The sequence below is a fragment of the Syngnathus leptorhynchus genome, chromosome 8, assembly GCF_054491065.1.
Source record: "Syngnathus leptorhynchus isolate UIUO chromosome 8, UIUO_Slep, whole genome shotgun sequence".
In the NCBI taxonomy this organism is placed as follows: Eukaryota; Metazoa; Chordata; class Actinopteri; order Syngnathiformes; family Syngnathidae; genus Syngnathus; species Syngnathus leptorhynchus.
In genome coordinates this window covers 8,626,624-8,652,210 of record NC_141202.1, presented here as the reverse complement: position 1 = coordinate 8,652,210, position 25,587 = coordinate 8,626,624, and the positions used below count along the sequence as shown (strand labels likewise).

General features: G+C 39.8%; 3 protein-coding genes across 4 annotated transcripts; 2 read left to right on the top strand and 1 right to left on the bottom strand.

Annotated features, from left to right (window-relative positions):
- Positions 1–681: 681 nt before the first annotated feature.
- Positions 682–3,426, top strand: LOC147052275 (uncharacterized). The gene is made up of 6 exons (XM_085919053.1): positions 682–1,009; positions 1,084–1,155; positions 1,248–1,366; positions 1,477–1,525; positions 1,951–2,045; positions 2,126–3,426. The coding sequence occupies exons 1-6, from the start codon at positions 965–967 to the stop codon at positions 2,805–2,807; spliced, it is 1,062 nt and encodes a 353-aa protein (XP_085775179.1). The 5' UTR covers positions 682–964; the 3' UTR covers positions 2,808–3,426.
- A 121-nt stretch (positions 3,427–3,547) lies between these two features.
- fbxl4 (F-box and leucine-rich repeat protein 4) lies at positions 3,548–14,341 on the top strand. 2 transcript variants are annotated; one of them, XM_085919050.1, is made up of 9 exons: positions 3,548–3,846; positions 4,793–5,439; positions 5,693–6,020; positions 7,091–7,335; positions 7,541–7,754; positions 9,582–9,653; positions 10,350–10,474; positions 10,599–10,786; positions 10,990–14,341. In XM_085919050.1, the coding sequence occupies exons 2-9, from the start codon at positions 4,943–4,945 to the stop codon at positions 11,151–11,153; spliced, it is 1,833 nt and encodes a 610-aa protein (XP_085775176.1). In that variant the 5' UTR covers positions 3,548–3,846; positions 4,793–4,942; the 3' UTR covers positions 11,154–14,341. The 2 variants fall into 2 exon arrangements, with proteins under 2 accessions (XP_085775176.1, XP_085775177.1); XM_085919051.1 differs by lacking the exon at positions 3,548–3,846 and adding an exon at positions 3,887–4,015.
- Positions 14,342–20,606: 6,265 nt separating this feature from the next.
- pou3f2b (POU class 3 homeobox 2b) lies at positions 20,607–21,758 on the bottom strand. Its single transcript, XM_085918732.1, has one exon. The coding sequence runs from the start codon at positions 21,756–21,758 to the stop codon at positions 20,607–20,609; it is 1,152 nt and encodes a 383-aa protein (XP_085774858.1).
- Positions 21,759–25,587: the final 3,829 nt, after the last annotated feature.

Below are 25,587 nucleotides of genomic sequence, written 5' to 3'. Positions count from 1 at the left end.
CTGCATTGAGAAGCTGCCAGACTCTGCCAATCGCCATATAGGTCCACTAGTTCCAATCTCACTTTGTTAGTGCCAATCGATCATTGAAATACACGATTGGAGGCAGAGTATCAAGGATCTAAGAATACTGCATCCATATGAATATCACAGGAAAGTCACAAGTATCAACATTTTCCCAAAGTTGCATGGTGTGTATTGTACAATTGATCAAATGAAAATGAAAAAGCATCTGAATAATAATCAAATGTTGTTACTGATTGTCACGTCCCTTTTTACATATGAATTGCATGAATGCATGATTTTGGTCTTTAACAACAAATATGCTATATCAAACTGTTTATTAATTATGTCACGATGAGAAAGTAGAAAGAACAATATTTGGATGATAAGACATTCATGTTCTTCATCAATTTCAGTTTGATGTTTCCGAAAATAAAAATATTTTTTTCCCCTCATCATATGATACTAATTCAATTTTGGGAGCTTATTAAATTATTATCGGTTATGTACCTTGTAGAATACTATACGATATGATATACTGAAACGTCAAACTACAGGTGAGTCGGTCAATTTCCCATTCAGGTTATCCAATCAGACGCAGTCCAAAAAGGAACACCTTTCTGCACGGCCACTATTTCCATCCAATCCCCAATCGAGAGAGAGAGGAAAGAAAAAAAAAAACTAGCATGGACACAAATGAACATGTTTGGTGAGGTTTATTATCCACTTCTTTTATTGAAAGGAAATACTATAATCACGATCCAACCCATGTGATTGAATCAACACCTTCAGATTGATAAGGAAGTAAACAACAGCGGAACGGGTTGCCTAGCAACGATCAAAGAGAAAATAACGTCACCGATGACGTAAAGCATCTCTGCCATGTGGACTTTACCGTACATCTCTCGGCGCACGTTAGTGAAAGAAAAGTTTAGTCAGTGCTAGATTGCAATACAACGCCAACATGGATTTTGTGGAAGGTAGCATTGGCATCTACAGACCCCTTATGGTATGTATATTCAGGTGTATATTTGAAACTGTGAGTAAAGTGCTAAGATGAGTATTTTCTTGTTTCCTTTACAGAAGTTTTTTCACACTCCTGCATATAAACAATCAATGCAAACCTGCTGGAATGATGCCTCCTATAAACTACAAGTAAGACCCAGCTATCAAATTTGCACTAAAATACTTTTAAAAGCAAGAGCATGAGCAGAAAAATAATGTCTTTTTTTTAATTATTTTTTTAGATAGGAGTCTTGGCAGAACTTTTGAGGCTCCAGCAGAATAACCTGATCCCATCTGAGGTAACTGCTGACGCAATGGCTGACCTGCTGGTCAAGGAGGCAAATAATTCACTTCGAGTAAAGTTAGTATAAACTCCTCCGCTACATGGCACTTACAACTCATGCTAGCATGATTATGTTGTAGAAGAGGGAATATGCATGATTGTGATATTCTGTCACCGTGTATTTGCAGGCTTTGGGAGTTTGATGTGGAAGACTGCTTTGAAGCTGAGTCCAAACTGGTAAGAAACGTCTCCCAACATTTTGCATTCAGTTGTTTTGCTGCACATGCTTTAGTTTATTTGTCAGTAAACATGTACAGAAACCATCAAGAAAATAACGTAAAGATGCTTTATCCAAGAGTCATAGTGAAGTCAAAAGAAATTTGGCACATCATGAATACAAAATAAATGATGACCTGTCCAAGAGCAAAGTGCATTGCATTACTTATGTATATCTTGTGCACGAAAAATTATAGTGAGAAGTTGATGTTGACACATTTAGTCTTATGATCAGGTTTCTTTGGAAGGTTCTATAATTTCTGATGTTCTTCAATGCAGTGACGGGATAGAGTCAGTTCTGTTTGGCTTGAATGCTGATTTTCCAAACTTGCACAAATCCGAAAACTTTTGTCGGAGCCTCTCATTGCATCTTGTTCTTGTGTCAGGCTTTTGAGGTGAACATCAGCATGAAGATGAGAGACATTGATTTTGAAGCCAGGAGGCTCCTTGATGCTCCTGAGACGATCCCTCCCCACTTAAAGTGAGTCTCCCTTGATCAGCTCAAGTACATGAAATATTCATCAAACATGTGTATTAATGTTTGCTTTTATGATTCTCCAGACATAATAGGATCCTCCGTAAAGCTCAACAGTTTGCTGAGCGCTTGAAGCAGGAGAAGACCACTTGTGCTGATCTACTCAGTTCACGTGAGATGGTGATAAAGGTTCTTCCAAAAGTCCTGCAGAGCTTTTGGTTGCCTTCTCCAACCACCCCCTTTACCATGCCATCCAGATATCTTAGCAAAATGGCCGTCGGAGTGACGCAGGCTGTGTTGGACCGTGTCTCCTCGACACTGTCCTCTGTCCAAATCCAATTCTCCTACTCCATAAGAGACAGTTTGGTCCTGTCAATCCAGGAAAAAGTGAGACAGGCTTTCAGTGTGCACCAACTGGTGGAGAACATTCACAGCTTTCAACCAGAGTTCTTAAAGACCATAACAGATGTTACAGTTGAAGAAATCAGTGCACGCTCTGATCTTTTTGTGTCCCTCACGTCGTCACCATCTCCAGACCTGTCCTCAGAGACAGCTTCAATCCCAGATGATGACAACTCGAGTGAGGAGCCAACCACAGAAAATGACTCAATCGACAGCGAAGAAGCTGTTGATTTACAATTGGCTCAATTACTTCCTTCAAGCAAAGAAGAGGAGGAAATCAGCCAGTATGTGAAAATGAGCATACTCAGTAGCATTTCAAACTGGGTGAAAACAATATTTGTCAGAGAACACAAACTAAGATCATAGACTTTTGACATTTACCCGTTGCGTACATAATCGGTGCATTTGCTCCCGAAGCAGGTTATTGCGAGTCATTCAAATAATTTGATGCATGGCGATGTCAGTGGAACAGTTCCCGCGTTGGCAGTGTTCTTTGGTGTGAATCGTCACACTCCAGTTACGGCTGGTGGACTTCAGCCTACCTCAGGAGCAAATTCTCAGGTCCACGGCAAGCTCTCATCTTTCAATCTTGCACCTTACACAAAAGACAATGTCTTCAGTCTTAAATGGTGAAAGTGTAACTGGAGCGTTTTACTCCAGCACAATAGTAGTGGTTGACTTTTGGCTCCTCTTAGCCAACTTGCCAAAAAAGTCACTTGTAGTGATACATTTTATACCATATACCTTTTCTGCTTCAAATTTGCAATCTACAGTATAATACAAAACTCATTGCAATTTACAGTGTGATTTTTTTGAAAAATGTTTTATTAGACTACAGTATTTGTACACTATTTGATGTTGATAAACTTTTTTTTACTTTTTCAAATCTACTTGCTGTTCATTTCACTTGCTTTAAGACAATTTTTACTTAGCAATTAATATACAGGTATTGTTTGAAGATGGATTTTAATGTCTGCAAGAAATAAAACTGATGTATACAAAAAACTACAACTCCCACAATGCTTTTCTTTAACCGACCGGATGTTGATCTTTCATACGTCAAACTCTGCTGTCATCGATATTATGTTGCTTCCTGGCGTTATGGGTGATACTTTCGTATCGTTTCTTATTTTAAACAATGTGAATATAACGAGACATGTATGATCCCCCATTTTAATATTTCTTTCGAATAGCTAACTGTTTTGTAGTGCGATGCAAATAATTGTCTCCCCTATCCTTATGGGATATATTTTAATATGTGGATTTGTGTATCAAATATGTAAATTATCTACTATCAGTGAATTCGACACACCCCGGAATCATTTTCCATGGCACTGTGAAAGTTGCCGTTATAACGAGCGCTCGGTGTGTTTGCAGTGTCCGACGTTATGGAAGGCATCACAAGGTAACGTCCCCGGAATGCAGCACTCGCCGTTGATGTATTTTGACTTGCAAAAGGAAATATAATTACCCCTGCCTCAATGAATGTATACCTCTATCTAAATTCAATAGTACTTTCATCATGTGTGTTCCGTTCTCTCTTGATTGTTGATTAACTGCCCATGTTTTGAAAGGTGAGCTAACAACATTGTAGGCTAGCTAGCTAACACCAAAACTAACATCAGCTGTTTTAACACAACTTGGCATTAAGAAGCGAACACTTCCAATGCTTGTTGCTTCGCGTACAATAAAAATGTGGTGCCAAAACACTTTGACAACTTCTGTGTGATAACTGTTCTACATTCCAGGTTATTTGACATTGTATATGGCGATAAACGACTTTGCATAATGCTTGCAAACTACACCAAGCATTGTTATCATTATTGCATTTTCATTCATGTTTCGTAATGTAACCCAATCATCTAAATGCGATTTTAGGGAGTCTCGTGATCAAATTGTACTTTATGGTATTTAACAATTTACAGTTTTACTAGATTGGACAACTATTGATTGTACCACTATGTGTCACACCAAGTGTACTTTATTGTTCACTTGTTTCCCCATCTGAGCTGCTGCAACCTATAACCAGTTATTAATTCAAAATTAAATAAGAGCTAAAACCTTTGTACATATTGCTATTGCCACAACCGAAACAACACAAAAGAGCTTATTAGTGACTATACACAGAGGATCCATTCCTATTCAACACGTAATTAGGTAAAATAAAATAAAGACATAATTTAGAAATGTGCATTCAATCGATCTAGGAAGGAAATATGTCTGGCTCTTACCTACCGATTATGCATGCAGCCAGGCAAAACGGGATTTAGAAATGTGCATTACAATGATCCAGGCAGGAAATATTTTGTATCAGGACTTCTCACTCATAAATGTTTGTCTCTAACCTACAGGTCTTGCATGCAGCCAGGCCCTAACCTGCACTTTTTTTCTTTTTTTTTTTTACAAATCACCCTAGAGCAATTGTGCTTCTAGTAGGTGCAGGCTCTTCCTTCGTCTAGTCTTCATTCTTCCCCACTGCCTCCAACAACCTAGAGTTCCCTATGTTAACTCTGTTGAGCATGTTTTACTATATCTGTCTGCGGCGACGCTCCAGGAGCGGGACTCGTGGTGAGGCTCTGACCAGTCGACGAGCAGTGGAGTCTGGCCAACGGGCGATATTGCCTGTCAGTGTGGAGGTGGAGCAGTACACCAAGGAAGTTTTGGACTTCAGCTCTCATTACGGCAGTGAGAATAGCATGTCCTACACTATGTGGAACCTGGCTGGTGTGCCTAATGTCTACCCCAGCTCTGGGGACTTTACACAGACTGCGGTGTTCAGAACTTATGGAACTTGGTGGGAACAATGTGCCAGCGCTCCACCACGTTTCCGACGTACCCCCAAAAGTTTCTACAGCCAGGATTATATAGAGCTGGGCTTTGAAGAGCCTGTTTACCCGACAGCTGTTGAGGTTCTTGAGACTTATTACCCTGGGGCTATTGTCCAGATTCTGGCCTGCTCACATAACCCTTTTTCCCAAAATCAACCTACGGATGTCAGGTGAGGCAACCATCTGGTTTTCGCAAAATATGAGCGAACGCGATTCGAATTTGTAATTGTGTTATAAATATTACCTGTTGACATACATACTGTATTCCCTGTTTACGAGAATTACTGAAATGAAGAATTGCCATGAGCCAAATGTAGATTTTTTTTTGTCAGGGTTGTAAACGGTCGCAAAGACAGTCGTCTCCAGACATCTAGCAGCCGTTATAACATTGATCATTTATCCCGTCTAATGTCTCACATGCAGGTGGGAGGTCCTGTGGGCGGGGGAGCCCACCAAGGTGCTGGCACCCCAGGCACGCCAGTTTTCACCTACAATCAAGCACATTAGTTTCCCTACCAACCTGCTACGCCTGGAGGTCAACAGCTCTCTTCTGGATTACTATACTGAGCTGGATGCCGTAATCCTACGTGGCGTGAAAGAAAGGCCTATGCTCGCGCTCTACAAAATGCCCGTCATCGACATGATTGACCTGAGTGACAGTGAGGAGGATCTTTCTGATTTGGGAGGTCCATTCAGACAGGGTCCGGATTGCAGGACAGGCAACGGCTACTTTGACAAACTACCCTATGAGGTGAATGATGAGGAACTGATGAAGAAAGGGTTTCTATTCTATCTATTTGAATCCAAATCCTGACTTTGATGGTTACCACTAACACTTTGACAACTCTATTAGAAACGTTCGTATGTAGCGGACTAGACAGGTTTTTGTCTTTTAAATCCGGTGTCTGTTGGTTTCAGGTTCATTTAACTGAGGTTTCATTGAACACACAGTATTTACATAAAGGGACTGACACATTGACAAAATAAACATAAGTCAATTATTGTGGTACTTTCCTACCTTCGCTTTGGGCTTAGGTATGATTACATCCTGTAAATCTGACATCTCTCCATGAAGTCTTTTTTTCCCCCATAACAAAGGTTGCCTTGTGTCTTTTCAAGGACAAAAGGTGCATTATATAGCTCCATTTATTTTTAGAGGATACTTATATTTTTCAGAATAAGTTGTGTCTTTCAAGTTCCCTTGCTAAAGTATGACATTTTTTATTCTTGTTCAGCTACGACTTTAATATCATACTTTTATGACTTTGTTTTGGGAAAGTACAACAGTTCTACTAAGATGACAACATTTTATGCTGACAAAAAAAAAATCTTGTCAAGATTCCCATTTAATTTTTTTCAGAATAAGCTGTGTCTTTGAAGTTCCCCAGCTAAAATATGACCTTTTTTCTTGTTCAACTATGACTTTAATATAATTCTATGACTTTGTTTTGAGAAAGTATAACAGTTCTACTAAGAAGATATTTGATCCCGACAAAAAAAAGAAAATCTTGTCAAGATTCAGAATTTTATTTCCCTTTCAGGTAAACAGAACTTACCTTGGCGTTATACATATGAGGGGGTACTTGGGGTATCTCCCCTGTAAGGGGTTCCTGTTCCCAAAGACAAGAATACTTCCCATATAAATCATTGAGAAAAGCCCAATTAAAGTCAATCAGCACTTTTTGTTGTGGCTTTTTTTTTTTTCCTTTTGACATTAATCCAAAATTACCATTGTGTGCTCATCTTTGCTTGATATTTGTTGTTTGTCTTTTGTTTGCGTCTCAATTTTTTTTTCCTCTTCTTTGACCCCCCCTTCCATAGCTCATTCAACTGATACTCAGCCACCTGACCTTGCCAGACCTGTGCCGTCTGGCCCAAAGTTGTAAGATGCTGCACCAGCACTGCTGTGACCCGCTGCAGTACACCCAGCTGAGTTTGCAGCCCTACTGGGCCAGGCTGAGTGACACCTCCTTGGGATACCTGCAGAGCCGCTGCACACGCCTCCAGAGGCTCAACCTTTCTTGGACTGGCAACCGCGGCGCTCTCACCCTTAAAAGCTTCAGCAGGTCAGACTGTCAGCATGAGTCCTCAAGAAAATGGCCTTGAACTGCAAAAGTTTAGGAAGAAAGTTAAGATACCTTGTAAATTGGACGATACTTTCAATGTGTGTTAATTCTTAATCTTGATTCAAGTTAAGCAGTTGGCAAAATTGCAGCTCTGCTTTTGTTTCATCTGTCGTTTTTTTCCCCCCCCCGCCTTCTCCCCACACAGTTTCATGAAGGTCTGTGGGCTCAGTCTGGTGCGTCTGGAGCTGTCTTGCTGCCACTTCCTGAATGAGGCCTGTATGGAAGTTCTCGCCCAGACTTGTCCAGGGCTGCAGGAGCTAAACCTGGCCTCCTGTGACCGGCTTCACCCACAGGCCTTCACACACATTTCTAAATTTACACGCCTCCGCAGACTGGTGCTTTATCGTACCAAGATTGAGGTAAGTGAGGTCAGAACGCATCCACACATACACTACACAATATATAAGTGCCCTTGTTCGTATGCAGTACATATTTTTGGTTGTTAACATGGAACCCTGAATTCGATCTGCCACATTCTATCAAAAAAACCATGATCTTTAATTAGACTTTTTTTTTTTTTATCAATCTTACACAAAAATGGAAAATGCACCATTTTTCATGATTGTCTTTTGACTCTAATCAAACATACTTAATGGAAAAGCAAGCAATGAGAGTGAATTTGATTTCAATATGTAATTGGTTCGATTAATGCGAGTCTGAAGTTTGGTGACGAGCATCAATAAAAATTTTTAGTTTACTAGCCATTAAAATCGGTTTGGGACATGATCACCATCCATTACCCTTATTATAATATGGACAAAATGGATTCTTTAGCGCACAGGTCTGCAAGCTGCAACGGCTTCCGAGTTCCATGTGTCACTTCCATCCATTGGGACTCGTATAGACGTGAGCTATTTCATTTTTGAAGTTAAGCTTCCACCTAGCATCTGTTTTTCAGAGTTCAAAATGTTTTTGTTACAGGCACAAATAAAATGTTCCCAGTAGCAGTTACGTAATTTATTAAAAAAATGCAACACAGTTGTTTTTTTAACATACAAGTTAAAAAAAAGGAAAGATGCTGCATGTACTCTTATTTTCACTATTGATGTCAAAAGATTTTCTGTTGTTATTTCTGCCGTAGACAGCTGAGTGACACGTCACTTAAACAACATCATTCTTTTTTCTGCCATTGTGCTATGTATGATATGTGAGGAACTTTGTCTCCGTTGTGGCGTGGCCTCACAAGTCGGTACACTATGGTAAAAACAGACTGAGCAGAGGAAAAGGTGAAACTGGTTGTCACACAGCCAAAGAGGATCTAATGCAACTACAATAATACTTCAGAGATGTTTTTTCTTGATAGAATGTGGCAGATCACGCTTTTGATTGATCATCAAAGCTAACGTATTTTTACTAACAGTCGATGTTGAACTTCCAAGCACAAGCTGTTTGTATACAACTCAGGCACGTTTTTTTTTTTTTTTTTAACAATGATACCACACATACACAGTCTTAATGTTTTGAAATGTGTGTTTATTCAATGTGGGCAAGTGTTACAGAGTAGGTTGATTGATTTTTAAGCAGTCAGTTAACACTGATCACAGGCAGACACGATGATACACTACAGTGTTCATGTTTGGGTTATCTAAAAGATAGAAATTGTGACTCTGGTGTCAAATTTGAGGGGTTTTATTTCTTTGTCATGTTTTCGTACCAAAGCCTTGTATACACGAGTGGAGTTTCTGCAATGGATGGATGGAGCCGTGCATGCAGTTTCCTGCTGGTTGTTTACAGCGAGACAGACAGAATGAGTAGTGTGTTTGTTGTCAGGCTGTCATGATCTTGTCACTCAATACGTAAATGTCTCGCTCACCGAAGAGAAGATGCCAGAGGCACTGTTGAGCTTGTCTACGTAGTACACTGACACTATTTGACTGTTCATAAATGTGCCAGCATAAGAAAGCTATCCTCCACATACAGTTGCTGCACTATTGCCTGACATTCTCATCCGTGTGCATTTTCATCTCAAGTATCTCTGAGTTTATTTTTAATCTTTTGAATGTCGATTAACACGTTCATGTGCATGAAATTTGTGGGAGCATAATGAGTTTCAAACCAGGATTGTAAGTTATTGTGTTTGTATATTGTGTTGTCTGGAGGGGGTTCTTGAAATAGAACTATGATCTGGTTGTGCAGTTTATATATAATTTTTTTTACATTTCTCTCCCTCCTTGTTGTCTCTGTAGCAAACAGCTATTCTTAGCATCCTGACTTTCTGCATCGAGTTGAAACACCTGAACCTCGGGAGCTGTATCAGGGTGAGAATAAACACAACAAACAACAATATAGATTAGAATAAGCCTTTATTAGTTGTGAAATGGGAAACTTCTCTAATATTGTGACAGGAAGCATCTCTTCCATAACATGATACATTAACAGATGTTTGATCGAAGAGCCGGTTATCGCAATGCTCCATTTAGATAGACACAGACAATTTGAGTGTCGAGTGTTCTCTTTTTGGAATTATGACAAATAGGTTTAATATTTCTCTCATTAACGTATGAGGCATAATTTTAGGTCTTCTTTAAACATTTTTCTCTCTCTCTCTCTCTCTCTCTCTCTCTCTCTCTCTCTCTCTCTCTCTCTCTCTCTCTCTCTCTCTCTCTCTCTCTCTCTCTCTCTCTCTCTCTCTCTCTCTCTCTCTCTCTCTCTCTCTCTCTCTCTCTCTCTCTCTCTCTCTCTCTCTCTCTCTCTCTCTCTCTCTCTCTCTCTTGAAGATGATTCTTTTGTCTCAAGTCCGAAGTCGCTGTGCAGACGTATGACATAGTCATCACATTTAGTGCCCAAATTTACTTGCCAAATATTCCTGTAGTTCTATTATTGATGATGCTGCCATATTGGCAGCCTCACTCACCAGTTTTGTTTTCATTTCAGTTTGTCTTTCAAAGGGATGCCGAGTTCTTATTATCTTGTTAATAGTTGAATCTACCCTGATTCAAAGTGTTTCTGTACAGATTGAAGACTATGATGCTGTGGCCAGTATGCTGGCTGCTCGCTGCCACTCACTTTGTTCCTTGGACCTGTGGCGCTGCAGAAACCTGACTGATCGTGGCCTAAATGAGCTTGTCTCTGGCTGCAGGTAAGTCAAATTCATCTCTGACTGCTAGCAACATTTCAAAGTTGACCTGGCTTGAGGTGGGGCTGTGATATTTGGAGTGCAATCAGTTGCACCACTGTTTCTTGTTTGATCTGTGACTTCTCAGAATGTTAGAGGAACTAGACTTGGGCTGGAGTCCTACACTGCAGAGCAGCACTGGATGTTTCCAGCACCTTGCCCGCAACTTACCACGTTTACGCAAACTCTTCCTCACCGCCAATCGTACAGTCCGTGACTCGGACATCGAGGAGTTGGCCTCCTGCTGCCCATTGCTACAACATCTAGACATACTGGGTAAAATGATTTTCTTCATATATCACAGAAGACGTGACATGGCCCGCAACACCGTCACACAAAAAAACATTCATTAAACATGAACGTAGCTGTGATGACTCAATAGCAGCAGGTTATGTCCTGCCCCTTGAGCATGTCTGTTCCATCAAGATAATCTAAGATCCAAACTTTATTGACTTGGTATCCACATTGTGACTTGTCAGGTACACGGCTAGTGAGTGCTGCCTCATTGAAGAAACTCCTCCAGTCGTGTCCACAGCTGCGTCTCCTGGATGTTTCCTTCTGCTCCCAGATAGACACAAGGCTAGCCCAAGAGCTATCCAGCCTCTTCCCCAGTGTAGCAATCAAGAGAAGTTTCACACATTGACCGCAGCCTGGTCTCATTTCTCATTGTATTGAGGAAGCCGGAGGAGGCAAAGTGATGCACAGCAGAAGATGGAGAGAAGCTTCAGTATCACAAGATCTTCTATTAGCGGTCAGTAAATAAGGCAGTCCAACTGGGGCTGACGGTCTTTGGATTGGTATGGAACAGAAACGACCACAAACTCCTATCCAGAGGGCTATAAAATGTGAAACTCAATTATCTTTGGACACAGTGAGGCAACTGCATTTCTGGATTGTGAAACACCACTTGTGAAAAGGCCAACAACAAATGGCTATATGCCTTTGAGGTAGAAAATGATGGTCACTCGAACATCACTCGAGGCAAATAAGAACAAAAAAAATGACAAATAAATGTCAAACTCGTTCTTTGTACAAAATGCTTTGAAGCAGCAGCAGGACTTCATGGTGACCTCCAGCTTGTTCTATGAAGAATGATCAGGGCTTTTGGTCAGTGCCTTCTCAAAGTGACCATTATTATCTTGTGCAAACATCGATGTTGTTGTGTCAGTTGTGATGGTACCATCTAGCCACTTTGTTTTAGTTATCAGGAATCATCTATGATGTTGCAGTGGATATAAAAAGACTCAGGGATGTCCAAATTCCAGCTTTTGCTGATGGGAATAAATGTGATGTTCTCCACGTTTAATGCGTCATATAACCCGTACAACTCAATCGAAAACCAAATTCAAAACCTTTAGGACATATAGTTGCACCTGGAATCTATCAGCGTAGCACAACTTGATGTGGAAATATTTGCCCACTCTCCCCAAAAACACTCCAAACCCATCAAGGGCATCTCATACTCAGACCTCTTCAGATCACCCCTGCAGATGTCCAATCAGTTTAAGGTCTGGACTCTTGCTGGGCCACTCCTGAATGTCAATCTCTCTCTAGTGAAGCCATTCTTTAGTTGATTCGGATGTGTGGAGGATCAAGTTCCTCTTCATCTTTAGCTTCATAGCATAAGATGGAAAGTTTTGTGCTAAAACTGACCTCTATTTGGAACTGTTCATAATTCCTCTCCATAATTCTTGACGAAATATCTAGTTCCAGATGAAGAAAAACAGGCCAGAGATTATGATGCCAACACCACACAGATAGTCTTTTGGTGATTAGCATTTTTTTTTTTAAATTTATTTTGCCAAACATTCCTTTTGCAATTCTAGTCAATCATAAATTCATTGACCAATTGCACTTTTTAAATGAGAAACCGTTTTCAATTGCCTCACTGGGTTGAACAAGTACTATACGTTTTTATTTTAAAAAAAATTATGAATTTGACCAAATTTGGAGACATCAGGTTTTGGCCGACACCAGCAATGAGATTGCATTAATCGATTAGTTAGTAATCAAGAATTATTTTTGATTTATTACTTGTTTAGAGACCTTGTTTAATCTAAAATTGACCAAATGTTTGTAAATTCACTCACTGATCAATAAGTACTTGTATTTCTATAGTTCTCCAAGAACTCAGATTGCATAGCGCTGTGTTGAATCAAAATGAGAATTTTCAAAATCTACTTTTACTTTGTATAACAATAATCAACATTGATTGTCACAAGTTTTAATGTGATTGGGCAATTCTGAACAAAACCACATGCCACAAAAGTGAAAGTAAACTTGTGCAACCACATTATTTTAGTACTTCATTTTTACCTCCCCTCTGTAAATTGAGTTTAAAGGTTAGGTCACATTAATGGTGGAGGAAATTTTGGAATGATAAATTCTTTTAACAGGTAGCTTGGTGGTGCACTGGGTAGCTCGTCCGCCTCACAGTTCGATTCCAACTCTGGACCTCCCTGTGTGGAGTTTGCATGTTCTCCCTGCGTTCGCGCGGGTTTTGTCCGGGCACCCCGGTTTCCTCCCACATCCCAAAAAATGCTTGGTAGGCCGATTGAGCACTCCAAATTGCCCCTAGGTGTGAGTGCGAGTGCGATTGGCTGGCAACTAGTTCAGGGTGTCCCCCGCCTACTGCCCGATGACTGCTGCGATAGGCTCCAGCACACCTGCAAGTGGTATAGAAAATGGATGGATAGATGGATAAATCCTTTTAACATCACAAAACAACACTTTTTATATCCATTGTATATATGTACTTATTAATTTTGAATATGAATGCTGTGGAAAGAATGCCATATGTATTTGAAAAAGGACTTCATTCAGTTGAAATGCAACGTCAGGCATCATTATCCAGTAGTATTGCTGTGAATGTGGACATTTAAACCTTTCAGTTTAAAAATACTGAAAAGTGGTACAATGATATCCAATCAACACCAACTCAATTTATCTTGAATTTTATTTTGAATGAAACACATGTAACAAATAAGTGTTATCTGTTCTAAATCTAAATATTTTTACCTACACATGTTATTTTAGGTTTACTTAAGCTATTCTCACCCCCCCCCCCCCCCCCCCCCCGGACACACATGGATAATTGATTTCTCAACAGAATAACTGATCCATTCAATTTGTTTGAGTTTCAACACCAAAGACACTTTTGTACAAACATTAGTCATGACATGCTAATGAATAAAGTAACTAGGACAGCTATTTCTCTTAAAGATTACGCACTTTTTTCTTGTTCTACTTTGTTCTGATCTGCCACTCTCTGCTGTCTAACATTTAGTTGCCTAGCAACCAAAGAGAAGTTAGTCTTAACTATAGACATTTCTGTCATGCGGTTTTGACCACTATTAGTTGTAAATCTTGGGGTTGATGATTTTGTACCAAGGTTGCTACCAATCAGCACAGCAAACTTAACTCAAGCATACTACCAATGACTATATTGATAAATTAGCATTACGTAAAGCTGTGATGTATCAGGTTGCTTTTTTATTTTATTTCTTTTCAATGGTGTGATTCTATTCTTATTAACTCAGTGTGACATATTGATTATACTCATGTATATAATTTCCTGCAACTCAACTTTGGGGGATTGTTGTTCTACCTCATAACAGCCACCCACAGCCACATCATATGTAATCTCACACATTTTGTTGGCAACCTCTCATTATTTAGTGAAAGTTTGTGCACTGACTGACCACTGATTGATTGAAATGGTTTCAGTATTTCAACCCAGTTATTGTTAGTATGAAAATTGTACCACTGTGGTGATGACACTGGGGGCTCTCCAATAATCAAGAGTCAAATAAAAGCCACATGGATGACTGATGTATGTCTACTTCTTATCAAAATCCAAACATGAATATTGTACAGTGGAAGTCATCATACTGTAAATGATCAATTTGCCATTCTCTGGCTTTATGAGCAAGCAGATGCTGTCGGTTCTGTATCCACTGCAAAAATGTGCAGCCATTAGCAAGGATGACTGACTGGAAGCAAATAGCGGAATGATCTTTTTTCACTTGGTCCTCTGCTGTTTTGCAGTCCATTAAAACCGCAGGGAGAAGTGACACGAGCTTGTCTCCTTAACTGCCTTTTAATTAATTGTTTGTGCCTGGATTAATGATGTATATTGTGGCCCTGTAATGTGCCCTAATGACAGAGAATGAGGCGGCCTCAACTGGAGTATTAATTTAAGCTGCCTCCCCAATGATTATTCCTCAGTCAGTGCTCAGTGTGAGGATGGAGACAGGATTCATGGAGGCTTTCCTGATTCCCTGCTCACTTTTGGTTATGAGACTCTTTTATCCAAGGGAAGAAGCACAGTCTATTTGTTTAGCTTTTAACTTGTTAAAGCTGTGAGAGATGACTATGGATCAACTGTTCGAGTCCTAAAATGTAAGTCAAGGAAAAGATTGAGTGATGGGGAAAAAATTGAATCTTGTTTTAACTTTGTGAAAGTCAAGACTTAGACTCAACTTTATTTATCCCTTGGGATTACTCACTCGGGGAAATTCTGGTTCTAGTAGCAAAGACAGAAAAACAGAACAAAAGAAAATAGTGCATATGAGTAATAAAGAGTTGTGCAATCTAGAAATGGAGCATTGCTAAAATGAACTCCAAAGCTCATATATGATATAAAGGATGAAAGACAGAACTAAAGAACATTTTCACTATGATTTTAGTTAGTTGTAGTTATTTTTTTTAAATTGTTTTTAGTCTTAAGTTAATCTTTTTTTTTTTTTTTACGCTGTTAGTTTGAGTTATTTCATCCCTGAAGGGGAAATTCAACAAACGTCAATTTGTTGTTGTCAAATGAGTCTTTCAGCTTGCCACCGTACCATATAGCCCAGAGATATGTTTGTGAACAACCATATTATATCAAATGTTTAATTCACTTCACCTTTTTGTTTTATTTTTTTCCCAATTCAGTTGTACAAGTTGTAGGTCACAGTAATGGTGGAAAATGATTTTAAATTACTGTATGTCCTAGTCTCGTTTTCTGTATCCCACCAAAACCTGGAATTTGAACTGGGGTGTTTAGACTTTTATTATCCACCACGTTATGATTGGTTTAACTTGACCACCAGTGTCTCAGGAGGTTTTGGAGGTATCGGAGCTCAGATGAGCATGTCGCGCAATTATAGCCGGAATAATAACTCACTGATGGGGTGACACGATTCGCTCCACTGATCAGAAAAGTTCATGTGAAGTTCTAATTAAACGCTAACTCGTTTACAAATGAACGCACACACGTATTTGTGTGCTTAAGTGTGCCGGGTGTAATTAGCTGCAGTGTCTGAGCTAGATGGAACAACAACAATGTCAAATATCCACAGTGTGTGTGTGTGTGTGTGTGTGTGTGTGTGTGTGTGTGTGTGTGTGTGTGTGTGTGTGTGTGTGTGTGTGTGTGTGTGTGTGTGTGTGTGTGTGTGTGTGTGTGTGTGTGTGTGTGTGTGTGTGTGTGTGTGTGTGTGTGTGTGTGTGTGTGTGTGTGTGTGTGTGTGTGTGTGTGTGTGTGTGTGTGTGTGTGTGTGTGTGTGTGTGTGTGTGTGTGTGTGTGTGTGTGTGATATCAAGAAAAGGGATGATTTTCCCAACTTTTGTGCATCTTTCCACTTGTCCAAAAACAAATACCAAGCTAAAGTTAGTGTAGTTCCTCTACTAAACATGCATTGTTAAGTTCTCTTAACATCAGCTATTTCTTGGCAGCTGCTTCAGAGATATGTATGCTTGAATAAATAATCAACTCATTAGATTAGACTTAGTAATCAAATAGCAATCGTGCAGCACCATAGGAGACTTCATGTTTTGCTCATGTTTGGACTCTTTTTCCTTAAACTGTGCTTGTCAGCATTCGTACACTTCGCAACCGTGTATTCCTGATAAATTGAAGAAAAAAAAAAAAAAAAAGCAATCTGCTTGTTCAACTCTAGCATGCCAGCAACTCCTAAATCCAGAGTTAATTTCATTTCATCCTTGTACTTGTCTTACCTTGACTTGTCAAAATGTCTTTGGCGAGAGATGAGTATTCCCTGCTTGATCCAAGCCACTGCCAAAACATAATCAATTTACGATGAGCTGGGGCTGAAAGAAGTATGCTGCAAAGTGTCAGAGTTGAGAAGCTGGAACCTAAAAGTGTCCGACACGTGTCTCCAATGATCTTCTGAGCCTTTTGGAGGAGAATATTCAATTGTGTTGTCTTTTATGGAAAACTTTGTGGACTAGTAGGCAATTGGTTGATAATACATAACATTCAAACTATCGAACAAAAAGTTCTCAGGACTAAAGCATTTGGCTATCATGCAGTTGATACAGAATCAGTCACATTCACCATGAAATTCCATATATGTATATAAAAAAAATATATAGAAATGATAAATAACTGACAGCTTTTGATTTTTATGAATTTGCTCTGATCGTGTCACAGTTACTTCCCTTGTAAGACAGATGTATAGTGTATTGTTTAAATAATACTGCTAAAATTAGCTTACATGTCAAATGAAATTGCTATTATAAATATTCATAAATATTATTCATTTATCAATTATTATATATATAATTTGGGCTTAGATGTAGTTGTTTTGCATTTAATGTTTTGTTTGTATGTTTGCTTGTTTGTTTGTTTGTTTGTTTTAAATTCATTTAGTTTGTCATTGTTGTCCCCTCAGAATCAGCTGAAAATTCAAACTACAGGATTTTCTTTTCATATGTTTGAGATGATATTGTTTGCTTTATGTAAACATTCAGCAACTATACTCTTTCCAATGCGCTCATCATCAGTGCCAGCTAGGGGGCCACATAGAATCAATAGGTGGCGCTACAGCACCAACTACTCCTTCACAATGTTTTGAAACCATCTCAGCAAGACAAACACTGCACTTTTCCTTCCCTGGAAGTCTAATGGGAGATTTCACCTAAATAAAGAGGAAGGTGTAATTAATGTGACGCACTATTAATTGCGTTTGCTACAGCGAGCATGTAAAGGGCGCACGGGTATACTCTGGATAACAGGATAGCGGACTTGTAACAAAATCAGTAGCCTCTATAGACGCGCTAGTTCAAAAAGCGCGTTTAATCGGTGATGCAAACTGAAACTCTTCATTTTCAAAGAAAATTACTTGCTCTTGGAATTGCCTTAAATTAGAAAATGCCATAAAAACAATTGAGGTGGAAAATGAGTCGAAATAAGAAACCACAACACATAACTTTTTACAGACAGTCATATTTAAGGTCATATTGTTTTATGAGTTCATTAAGTACTATTTTAGACATAATTATTTCTGACTCTGTATAAAAATGATGGCATTTACGCACCTGGGGCATCCTTGTGACAATTCGTTTAACTATTGCAATTTTAATAACCGTGTTTGTTAATTTGTTTCTGATCAGATTAACTCCAGTCAATGTTGTTACTCTTACTAATTCAATGTATGTTGGGTGCGAGCTGAAAGTAAATTTGCAAAATAACCAGCTTTCCTGACAAAATAGTACTGCACTAATTTCTCAGTTTTTCTAGACCAGTGGGGAAAAAAATATTATTCCATCCATCCATCAATCTTCAACACCGCTTATCCTCTTAAGGGTCGCGGGGGGTGCTGGAGCTGACATCGGGCGAACCCCTGAACTGGATATTATTATTATTATTATTATTATTATTATTTTCTCATGGGAAAGTATTGCCTTGTTGAATTAAATCATCCAACATTTTTAAAGCACGGCTATAATAGCTCAAAAAGCGTCCAAGTTATGTTTTAAGGTATGTTTAATCTCTAAAATTTAATTTTAGTGCCTTTTTAGTACTGTTTAATTTCAAGGATAAAAGGGTCATTTGGATCTCCATCTACCGGGCCTGATAATGATAATAATGAGAAAGTCCGTTTTTAAAAATAAACCTGGTACACAAACACAAACAATATTCAAAACTTTGGCTTAAATAAAGGTAGGAATGAGCTAACTTTTGACCGAAAAACACATTTAGTCCTTACATTGGAAAAAAAGCTGTTTAATATCAACCCCATATTTAAAAATGTGCAAGTCCGTTTGTTCATAGAAGTCATGAAGCACCCACACATTAACCATGTTTGTAACCCCAGTTTCAGCCAGTGAATATGACGTCATATAACCCCCAATAACCAAATAAACTGACAGACAAACAAACATAAAAATAGCAAAAAAAGGAAAGAGAGAAAAAAGAACGTAATCCCCTTAAAACAGGTAAAAAAGCATTGGATAGGTGCAGAGCAGATCCAAATCTTACAACTTGAACTTGCAGTGAATTTGGACTTGAATCGATTGATTAAAGCTGGTGAAGAAACATTTCATCGTAACGAGGGGTTTTCCTGCTTTCTCGCGGCTTAAAAGAAAAACTCCGGGGAGTAAAACGCACCCCTCAGAAACGCTCGAAATTTTAGAATAAAACAAGAGTGCATCTACGGAACAAAAATATGTATATACATATAGATGTGAAAATTGAAATAAAACACTGTTCCCAACGAAACCAAAGACTTCGTTTTTACCTGGAACGTCCTGTTTCCTCCATAAAGTTCATTCGAGAATAAATTACAAAAACAGACAAATACAAATATAAAACAAAAGGCTGATGAAAAACATCAATGAAGATGAGTAAGTAATGATAATAATAATAATAACAATAACAATAACAATAATAATAATAATAATAATAATAATAATAATAATAATAATAATAATAATAATAATAATAATAATAATAATATTTGCTCAAAGGCTGATTTTGGGGTCATATTAATAGCCCATGTTTTTTTTGTGTGAGGGGGGCGAATTACTTGCTCTTTTTAACTTATTTCCAGTCGCTCCGACTTGAGATTTGTGATGAATTTTTAAAAACACTAATGGTTTATATTTTAAAATTCATTTCATAAAGCATACGTGTGAATTTGTAACTGAATTCACATTTTTCTGCAGTAGTATAGAACTCCTAAAATGACATGACGTAAAAAAATATCTCAAATGCACCGGCGAATGCGCATAGCCATAAATAATACACAGACACAAGGCAGCAGGTATATTATGAAGGAAACTGGATTTGAAAAAGTCTGTTTCTTGAATAATTGAAAAAGTGCCCCAGTGTAAAAAAAAAAGAAAAAAAAAGAAAAAAAAAAAGAAAGATGGAACGATGACATTTAAAGTACAGTATTTACAAAAGTGAATGCAAATGTTATAGAAATCAAGAGTCCGCCCTGACCTGCGGATGACGCAACAAATCTTTTTGGAAGCTGGGCATCTAAAGGAGAATATAGCCGAGGGTTGGGGTGTTTTTTTATTTATTTATTCATAATAAGCTAGCCATTATCCTCTTGATAGCTGATCACATGACAGCCATGAGATTTAGTCTGTGAGCCACACAAATATAATTATCAATATCTTAATGGTAACATTGATCCGTGTTTGTTTTGGATGATGAAATGCTGACTGACCTCAGTTATTGTAGAATAAATAGGAGCTGGATGGCCTGCTGTCTCCGCGCAAGAAAATGAATGCAAAGCTGACAGATGCTCACCCTGAGCTCGACTCTTTAGTGGCCCCCAGCATCCAATCAAGCAGCAAGCATCCCTGCTGCATGGAGCTACACATCTAAAACGCCTTTGCTTTTTTTTTGCACCATCCAATTATTATATTTTTCTTCCACACACGGAAATAATGTGTTGTTGATAAAGTGGCCAGGCTATTCTGCTGTTTAAGAACGGGTGCGCACGTTTTGGCGTCGAAAACAACAGCATCCTTTTGCCCTTCCCTCCCCTCCTCTGTTGTTCTAATTCCATGACACAATGGGGGGGCTACACCTTGAAACTGCGTCGAATGGACTCACAGTGCTCGGCTGGTATCCTCAGAACCGAAGAGAACACAGGTTGATGTTCCTTGTGCTCTGTAGAGAGATGAGAGGGGGGGTCGTCCCGTCCCCCCTCTTCTGCTCTCCTTCTGTGTATACGTACGTACTCACTGCTATTCATTATACATAAAACACCCACTATCGTTTCATAGTCCAGTGATTTATATATAACTCAACATTTCGGCCAAGTCCTGTCGGAGCGCTCCAAGATGCGAGGCGGGGCTCACTGAACCGGGGTTTGGACCCCGTGGTGGGGCGGCGTGTCCCCGTACACGTCCTCGCTCCCCGGCAGAGCTCCTCCGGGAGGCGTCATCCGTTTCTCCTTCTGTCTCCTGTTACAAAACCAAACCCTCACCACTTCTTTCTCCAAGTGCAGACTGTCCGCCAGGGAGATTATTTCCGACGCTGCGGGTTTTGGGCACTTCAAAAAATGGCTCTCCAAAGCCCCCTTGACGCTGACCTCGATCGAGGTCCGTTTTTTCCTTTTCCTGCCCTGTGCGGCGATTTTGTCCAGGCTGGTCGGGCTGCCTGAAGTGGAGTCCGCCTCCTCCAGCCACTTGTTCAACAGAGGCTTCAGTTTGCACATGTTTTTGAAGCTGAGTTGCAGGGCCTCAAACCTGCAAATGGTGGTCTGGGAGAACACATTCCCGTACAAGGTCCCCAGAGCGAGCCCCACGTCCGCCTGCGTGAAGCCCAGCTTGATCCTGCGCTGCTTGAATTGTTTGGCGAACTGCTCCAAGTCGTCCGAGGTCGGCGTGTCCTCGTCCGAGTGGTCGTGGTGGTGGTTCGGCCCGTGCTGGTGCTGATGCTGCTGGGACGGCGGATGGCTGTGCTCGCTAAGGTGCGGACTGTGGTGGTCCTCGTGAGGGTCTCGTAGGTTGTGGTGGTGCAGCCCCTGGCCGCCGCCCGGCCCCGGGATCAGACCGTTGACGCCGAAGCTCGGCTGCGAGTAGATCAAGCTTTGGCCGTTGGTGGTCGCCATGCTGGGAATGTGCGCCGCCGTGGTGGTCCTCCATGCCCGGGCGTCGTGGTGGTTCCCGCCGTGCGCCGCCTGGTGCACCTGCAGGTGGGACGGCGCTCGCGCCTGGTGCTGCAGGTTGCTGCTGGAGTTGTGCATGTCGTCTCGGGCGCTCTGCACCGTCGGTTTAATGTCCTGCTCCGATGACCACGGGGCCGCCTCCCCGTGGGACAGCGCGGCGATCCACTGGTGAGCGTGGCTCAGCGCGTGGCCGTTGCCCTGCAGCTGGTAGTCGCTCTGCAACAGGCTCTGCGCGTCCCGGTACGCCGCGGCTTGCTGCATGCTGCCAGGCTCCGAGTGCACGATGGATGCGCTGGAGGTGAGGATGCTGTAGTGGTTAGATGCTGCGGTCGCCATGACGCTTGGAGCCGGACTGGTAGCTCGCATTAGAACCAGCTCGCATTTGACGCACGCATCCTCTAGTCTGCTGCCTACAGGCGGCTCCCTCCCCGGCGCTCTGCCGAGTGGACGCCGAGGCTCACCTGCATCTCCGCGCCGCTCCGCCCCGCGCGCTCATTGGTCGGGCCAAACTGATGGACGTGGTTGCTAGGGGCGACGGCGTGCCGATTGGCCGCGGGGAACGCGTTTCTCTCTTTGGTGATTGGGGTGTGAGAGGAGGCTGAGTGGAGGAAAGCGTTGGAGTGCAGGATGGAGGAGCGGAGCGGCGGCTTCGGCAGAGGCAGTGCAACTGTAAGAGAGAGTTGATTTACTTGGATTATCACGCACTGTCATGACTGACGTCTCAGGTGTAGCTCTTAGTTCCAGAAAAGCGCTGATGATGGATATCGATTGCTGTCACTATCATGTCGTGTTGAGCGTGGAGTAAATTGTGTGTGTGTGTGTGTGTGTGTCTAACATCCTCCTCATCTATTTGCGTATAGATCTTTCATTTGGATCTGCATCGTGTCGATAAACATTAGATTGTCACGTTAAATGTTTTTAGAAGCAGGTTATATATTACATTCAAGGAAATATTGCTGAACGACAGCTTTTGCCACCTCATCATTTTTCAACTTGCCTTGTATTTAAGTTTGGAATTTTTAACTTATGATGCAACTCAGTCCCAAACTGACAAAGTAGTTAAAAATGGTTCCAAACAGCACGTGTGCGACATTACATCTTCAAATATTTGCAATTCTAAAAGGATCATTTAAAGACGCGCCATTGTTGTAGATGTTTTCTAAATGGCAGTCGGCTCAGTCAATAAAACCGACTGTCATTTGAAAAAAAAAAAAAGTTTTATAATGAGTAAATAGCTTAAAAGAAACTCCAGATTATAAAATTTCTAAGACAAAACAACAACAACAATATAATACGTGATTGAAAATGTAGCTTTGTGAGGATGTACGTATAAGTGTAATGGCCAGACAACAATTTATTGTTTTCAGTGTATTTGTGTTTGATTAATTGTATTTGATTTGAAAAATAACTACCCAAACATATTAAATGCTGGTCATTAGTATTTTAGCAAACGTTTAAAAAGTATTCATTTATTTTTTAACTTTCAAAATCTTCAAAACATTTCAGTGGATGTTTTGTATTCAATTTGAAAAAGTACAAGCTAACTGTTGTCATTATCTAAGAAGAAAAAAAAAACACACTTTCCCTGTGATGATGAGACTGATAATGTATTTACATGACGTCAAATTTGATCTACACCATTCTGCAAGTTCACCGTTATAAAAACAAACTTGTGAGAGGCCCCTTACGTCACCAAAAGAGATCTTTAAAATAATTTCAGCACTTCTATCATTCAAAACACTCAAGTTTAATGGCGTGTGGGAAAACTGGCTGCTCATCACCCAGTGAAGCACAAACAGACCAAAATAAATTAAGAGACAGTTTAATGTCCAAACCGAGGCCTCCGGTCCAGAGCAGAGGGAACAGAAGGAGCAGGCTTCCATCCCGCCCCAGGAACAGGACTTTGTCCGGAGAGGCCGACATTCCTGGCTCGCCACTGCTGGTTGCCATAGGGAGACGTAAATGAAACAACAGCAGTGGCGTTGCTCCCTTCCCCCTCCCTGAATGCTCCTGTTCTATCTAAAAGCCTCTATTTAGAGAGGCTCTCTGCTGTGGGACAAAGCCTGGCCAGGGATAAAGGAGGGAGGAGGAAAGCGCACGGAGCCCTGAGAGGTAGAAAAGGAGAAGGAAACCAACAAGATGAGAGATTATGTCCCTCCTCAAAGCTGCTCCTCACACTGCAGTGAGATAAAGCAAAAAATAAAAAAACAAAAAAATCAAACGCCTCCCATGGTAAACAACATAAATATATAAAAGCAATATACAATATACATGTATACAAAAAAGCGGCATGTCCCAAATGAAATCAATAAATCAATCGACAAGGTTCTTCATTTGTACAGAAATGTAAATTAAAAACTACTCAAATGGACAAAACTACAATTCAATATTTAATTAAACTTGATCATGTAGAAAACAATTGTGATAAAATTATGAGACAAACTAACTTTGAGGAAAATAAATTAGTCAATTGAAACATTTAAATCCTCAAATAGGCACTCCAGGGGGTGTACGTAATCGTTGAAAATATAAAGCAATCTTTTCAAAATAATCATTAAATGATCTCAATATCTTAAGAAAATCCAAGTTGATATTATGATTTATGTTCAGTATGGGCTATTCTATCCTAAAAACGTAATCCCCATACCAGAATGATTCAACCGAACCTGTCATATTCCACCTATAGCGTCACTATCCAAACACTTGAAAAAATGTAAATATAAGTGAGTAATTTCTTTTTGAAACAGATCTTGACTATGATCCCATGTTGATAATAATTCTATTTTCATATGAACAAATCCTTATTTTTAATGAAGTTATTTCTCTTTCTTTTTGTTGTTGTATCTTTTTATTTCTAAATATAAGAGAATCTGCCATACAAATTGAGTTTCATAGTCTAATAAATCTGACAATGATGGCATAACACTCTGTTTTAAGTCCTTTTTTTTTTTTCCTTCCAAAAAATGCTTTGCTCTAGTTTGGGTGTATGAGGCTGAAAAGAACATTTCACATGGGATACATCACTGAATAAAGTTTGAGAACCACATATTTCACAAACATTTAAATGTGTTTGTTACAAAGTTCTTAGTCATAAAACAACAACCAAGGTCTACAAAAAGTGTGTCAGAAAAAACATATTTTTTGCAGTTATGTAATTATACTGCACCCAAATGAGCCATGTTTCTAAAGGTTTCTCTCCCTCTCTATTGTGACGAGCCAAAATGTTAGAAACACCATTTCAGTGCACTAATACATTACTGTCAACTACAACTAGAATAATATTCAAAAGTTTGTCAGAAAAGATTTCATTTTTGCAGTTGTGTAATTATACTGCACCCAAATGAGCCATGTTTCTAGAAGTTTTTCCTCTATTGTGACTAGCTAAAATGTTATAAACACCATTTCAGTACAGTAATACATTACTGTCAAGTACAACGACAATAATATTCTGAAATCAAACTTTTCAAAATCAAGCATTGCTTGAAAAGGCATTTCGGATTCAACGAATTAGCTGTCGAATCAGATGCCCCGAATGTTGTGGTCAGTGATTGGAGAATGAAGTGCTACAAAAAAAAAAAAAGAAATCCCACAAAAAGATTATATGACCATGCACCAGGAATACAACAGTATCAGTGATCCAAGTGAATATCACTATGCTGCTTTCGGCAAATATGTTTTCCGCTTTTCCAAGTGTTAAATCCTGTGAATCCCTTTCACTTATTGAACAAACCACCCCTTTAAGAATAAACAGATGGTAGCGCTTTGATGGAAAACTCACCAAGAGCTTGTATTAGTTTCCGCTTGTAAGTGGAACTCTTTGACAAGTGCACCTAATTGGGCCATTAATGTCGATCATTTCATAGGCTAATAATCCTTTGAATAAATTCAAGTGATACCAGATAAAGTTTCTGGGCACGGCTCCGTAATTCCTTCTGGTAATATTGAACATTATTGTGGCGTAACTTTGAAATGGGCCAAATCAAAAGAACATTGTGGTAATTAGGCTGTAATTCAAGGAATTACCACATCGCCACATAGGCTTAAATAGTCGTGTTGGGAGAAACGCAAAGCACATTATTCTAATGGTCTAATATGCAAAATATGTCTTGTTTCAATTACATGGTTTAACAATGCATAAATGATGCGAGCCTTGTTATTTTTACTG

What these genes read in the sequence shown, in the direction of transcription:
- LOC147052275 (XM_085919053.1), top strand. Translation starts at nt 965, where the DNA reads ATGGATTTTGTGGAAGGTAGCATTGGCATCTACAGACCCCTTATG. An exon ending in GCATCTACAGACCCCTTATG is followed by an intron (nt 1,010 to 1,083) that starts GTATGTATATTC and finishes TTTCCTTTACAG; the next exon opens with AAGTTTTTTCACACTCCTGC. An exon ending in AATAATTCACTTCGAGTAAA is followed by an intron (nt 1,367 to 1,476) that starts GTTAGTATAAAC and finishes GTGTATTTGCAG; the next exon opens with GCTTTGGGAGTTTGATGTGG.
- fbxl4 (XM_085919050.1), top strand. Translation starts at nt 4,943, where the DNA reads ATGTTAACTCTGTTGAGCATGTTTTACTATATCTGTCTGCGGCGACGC. An exon ending in TTGACAAACTACCCTATGAG is followed by an intron (nt 6,021 to 7,090) that starts GTGAATGATGAG and finishes CCCCTTCCATAG; the next exon opens with CTCATTCAACTGATACTCAG. An exon ending in GAGCTTGTCTCTGGCTGCAG is followed by an intron (nt 10,475 to 10,598) that starts GTAAGTCAAATT and finishes GTGACTTCTCAG; the next exon opens with AATGTTAGAGGAACTAGACT.
- pou3f2b (XM_085918732.1), bottom strand. Translation starts at nt 21,758, where the DNA reads ATGGCGACCGCAGCATCTAACCACTACAGCATCCTCACCTCCAGCGCA.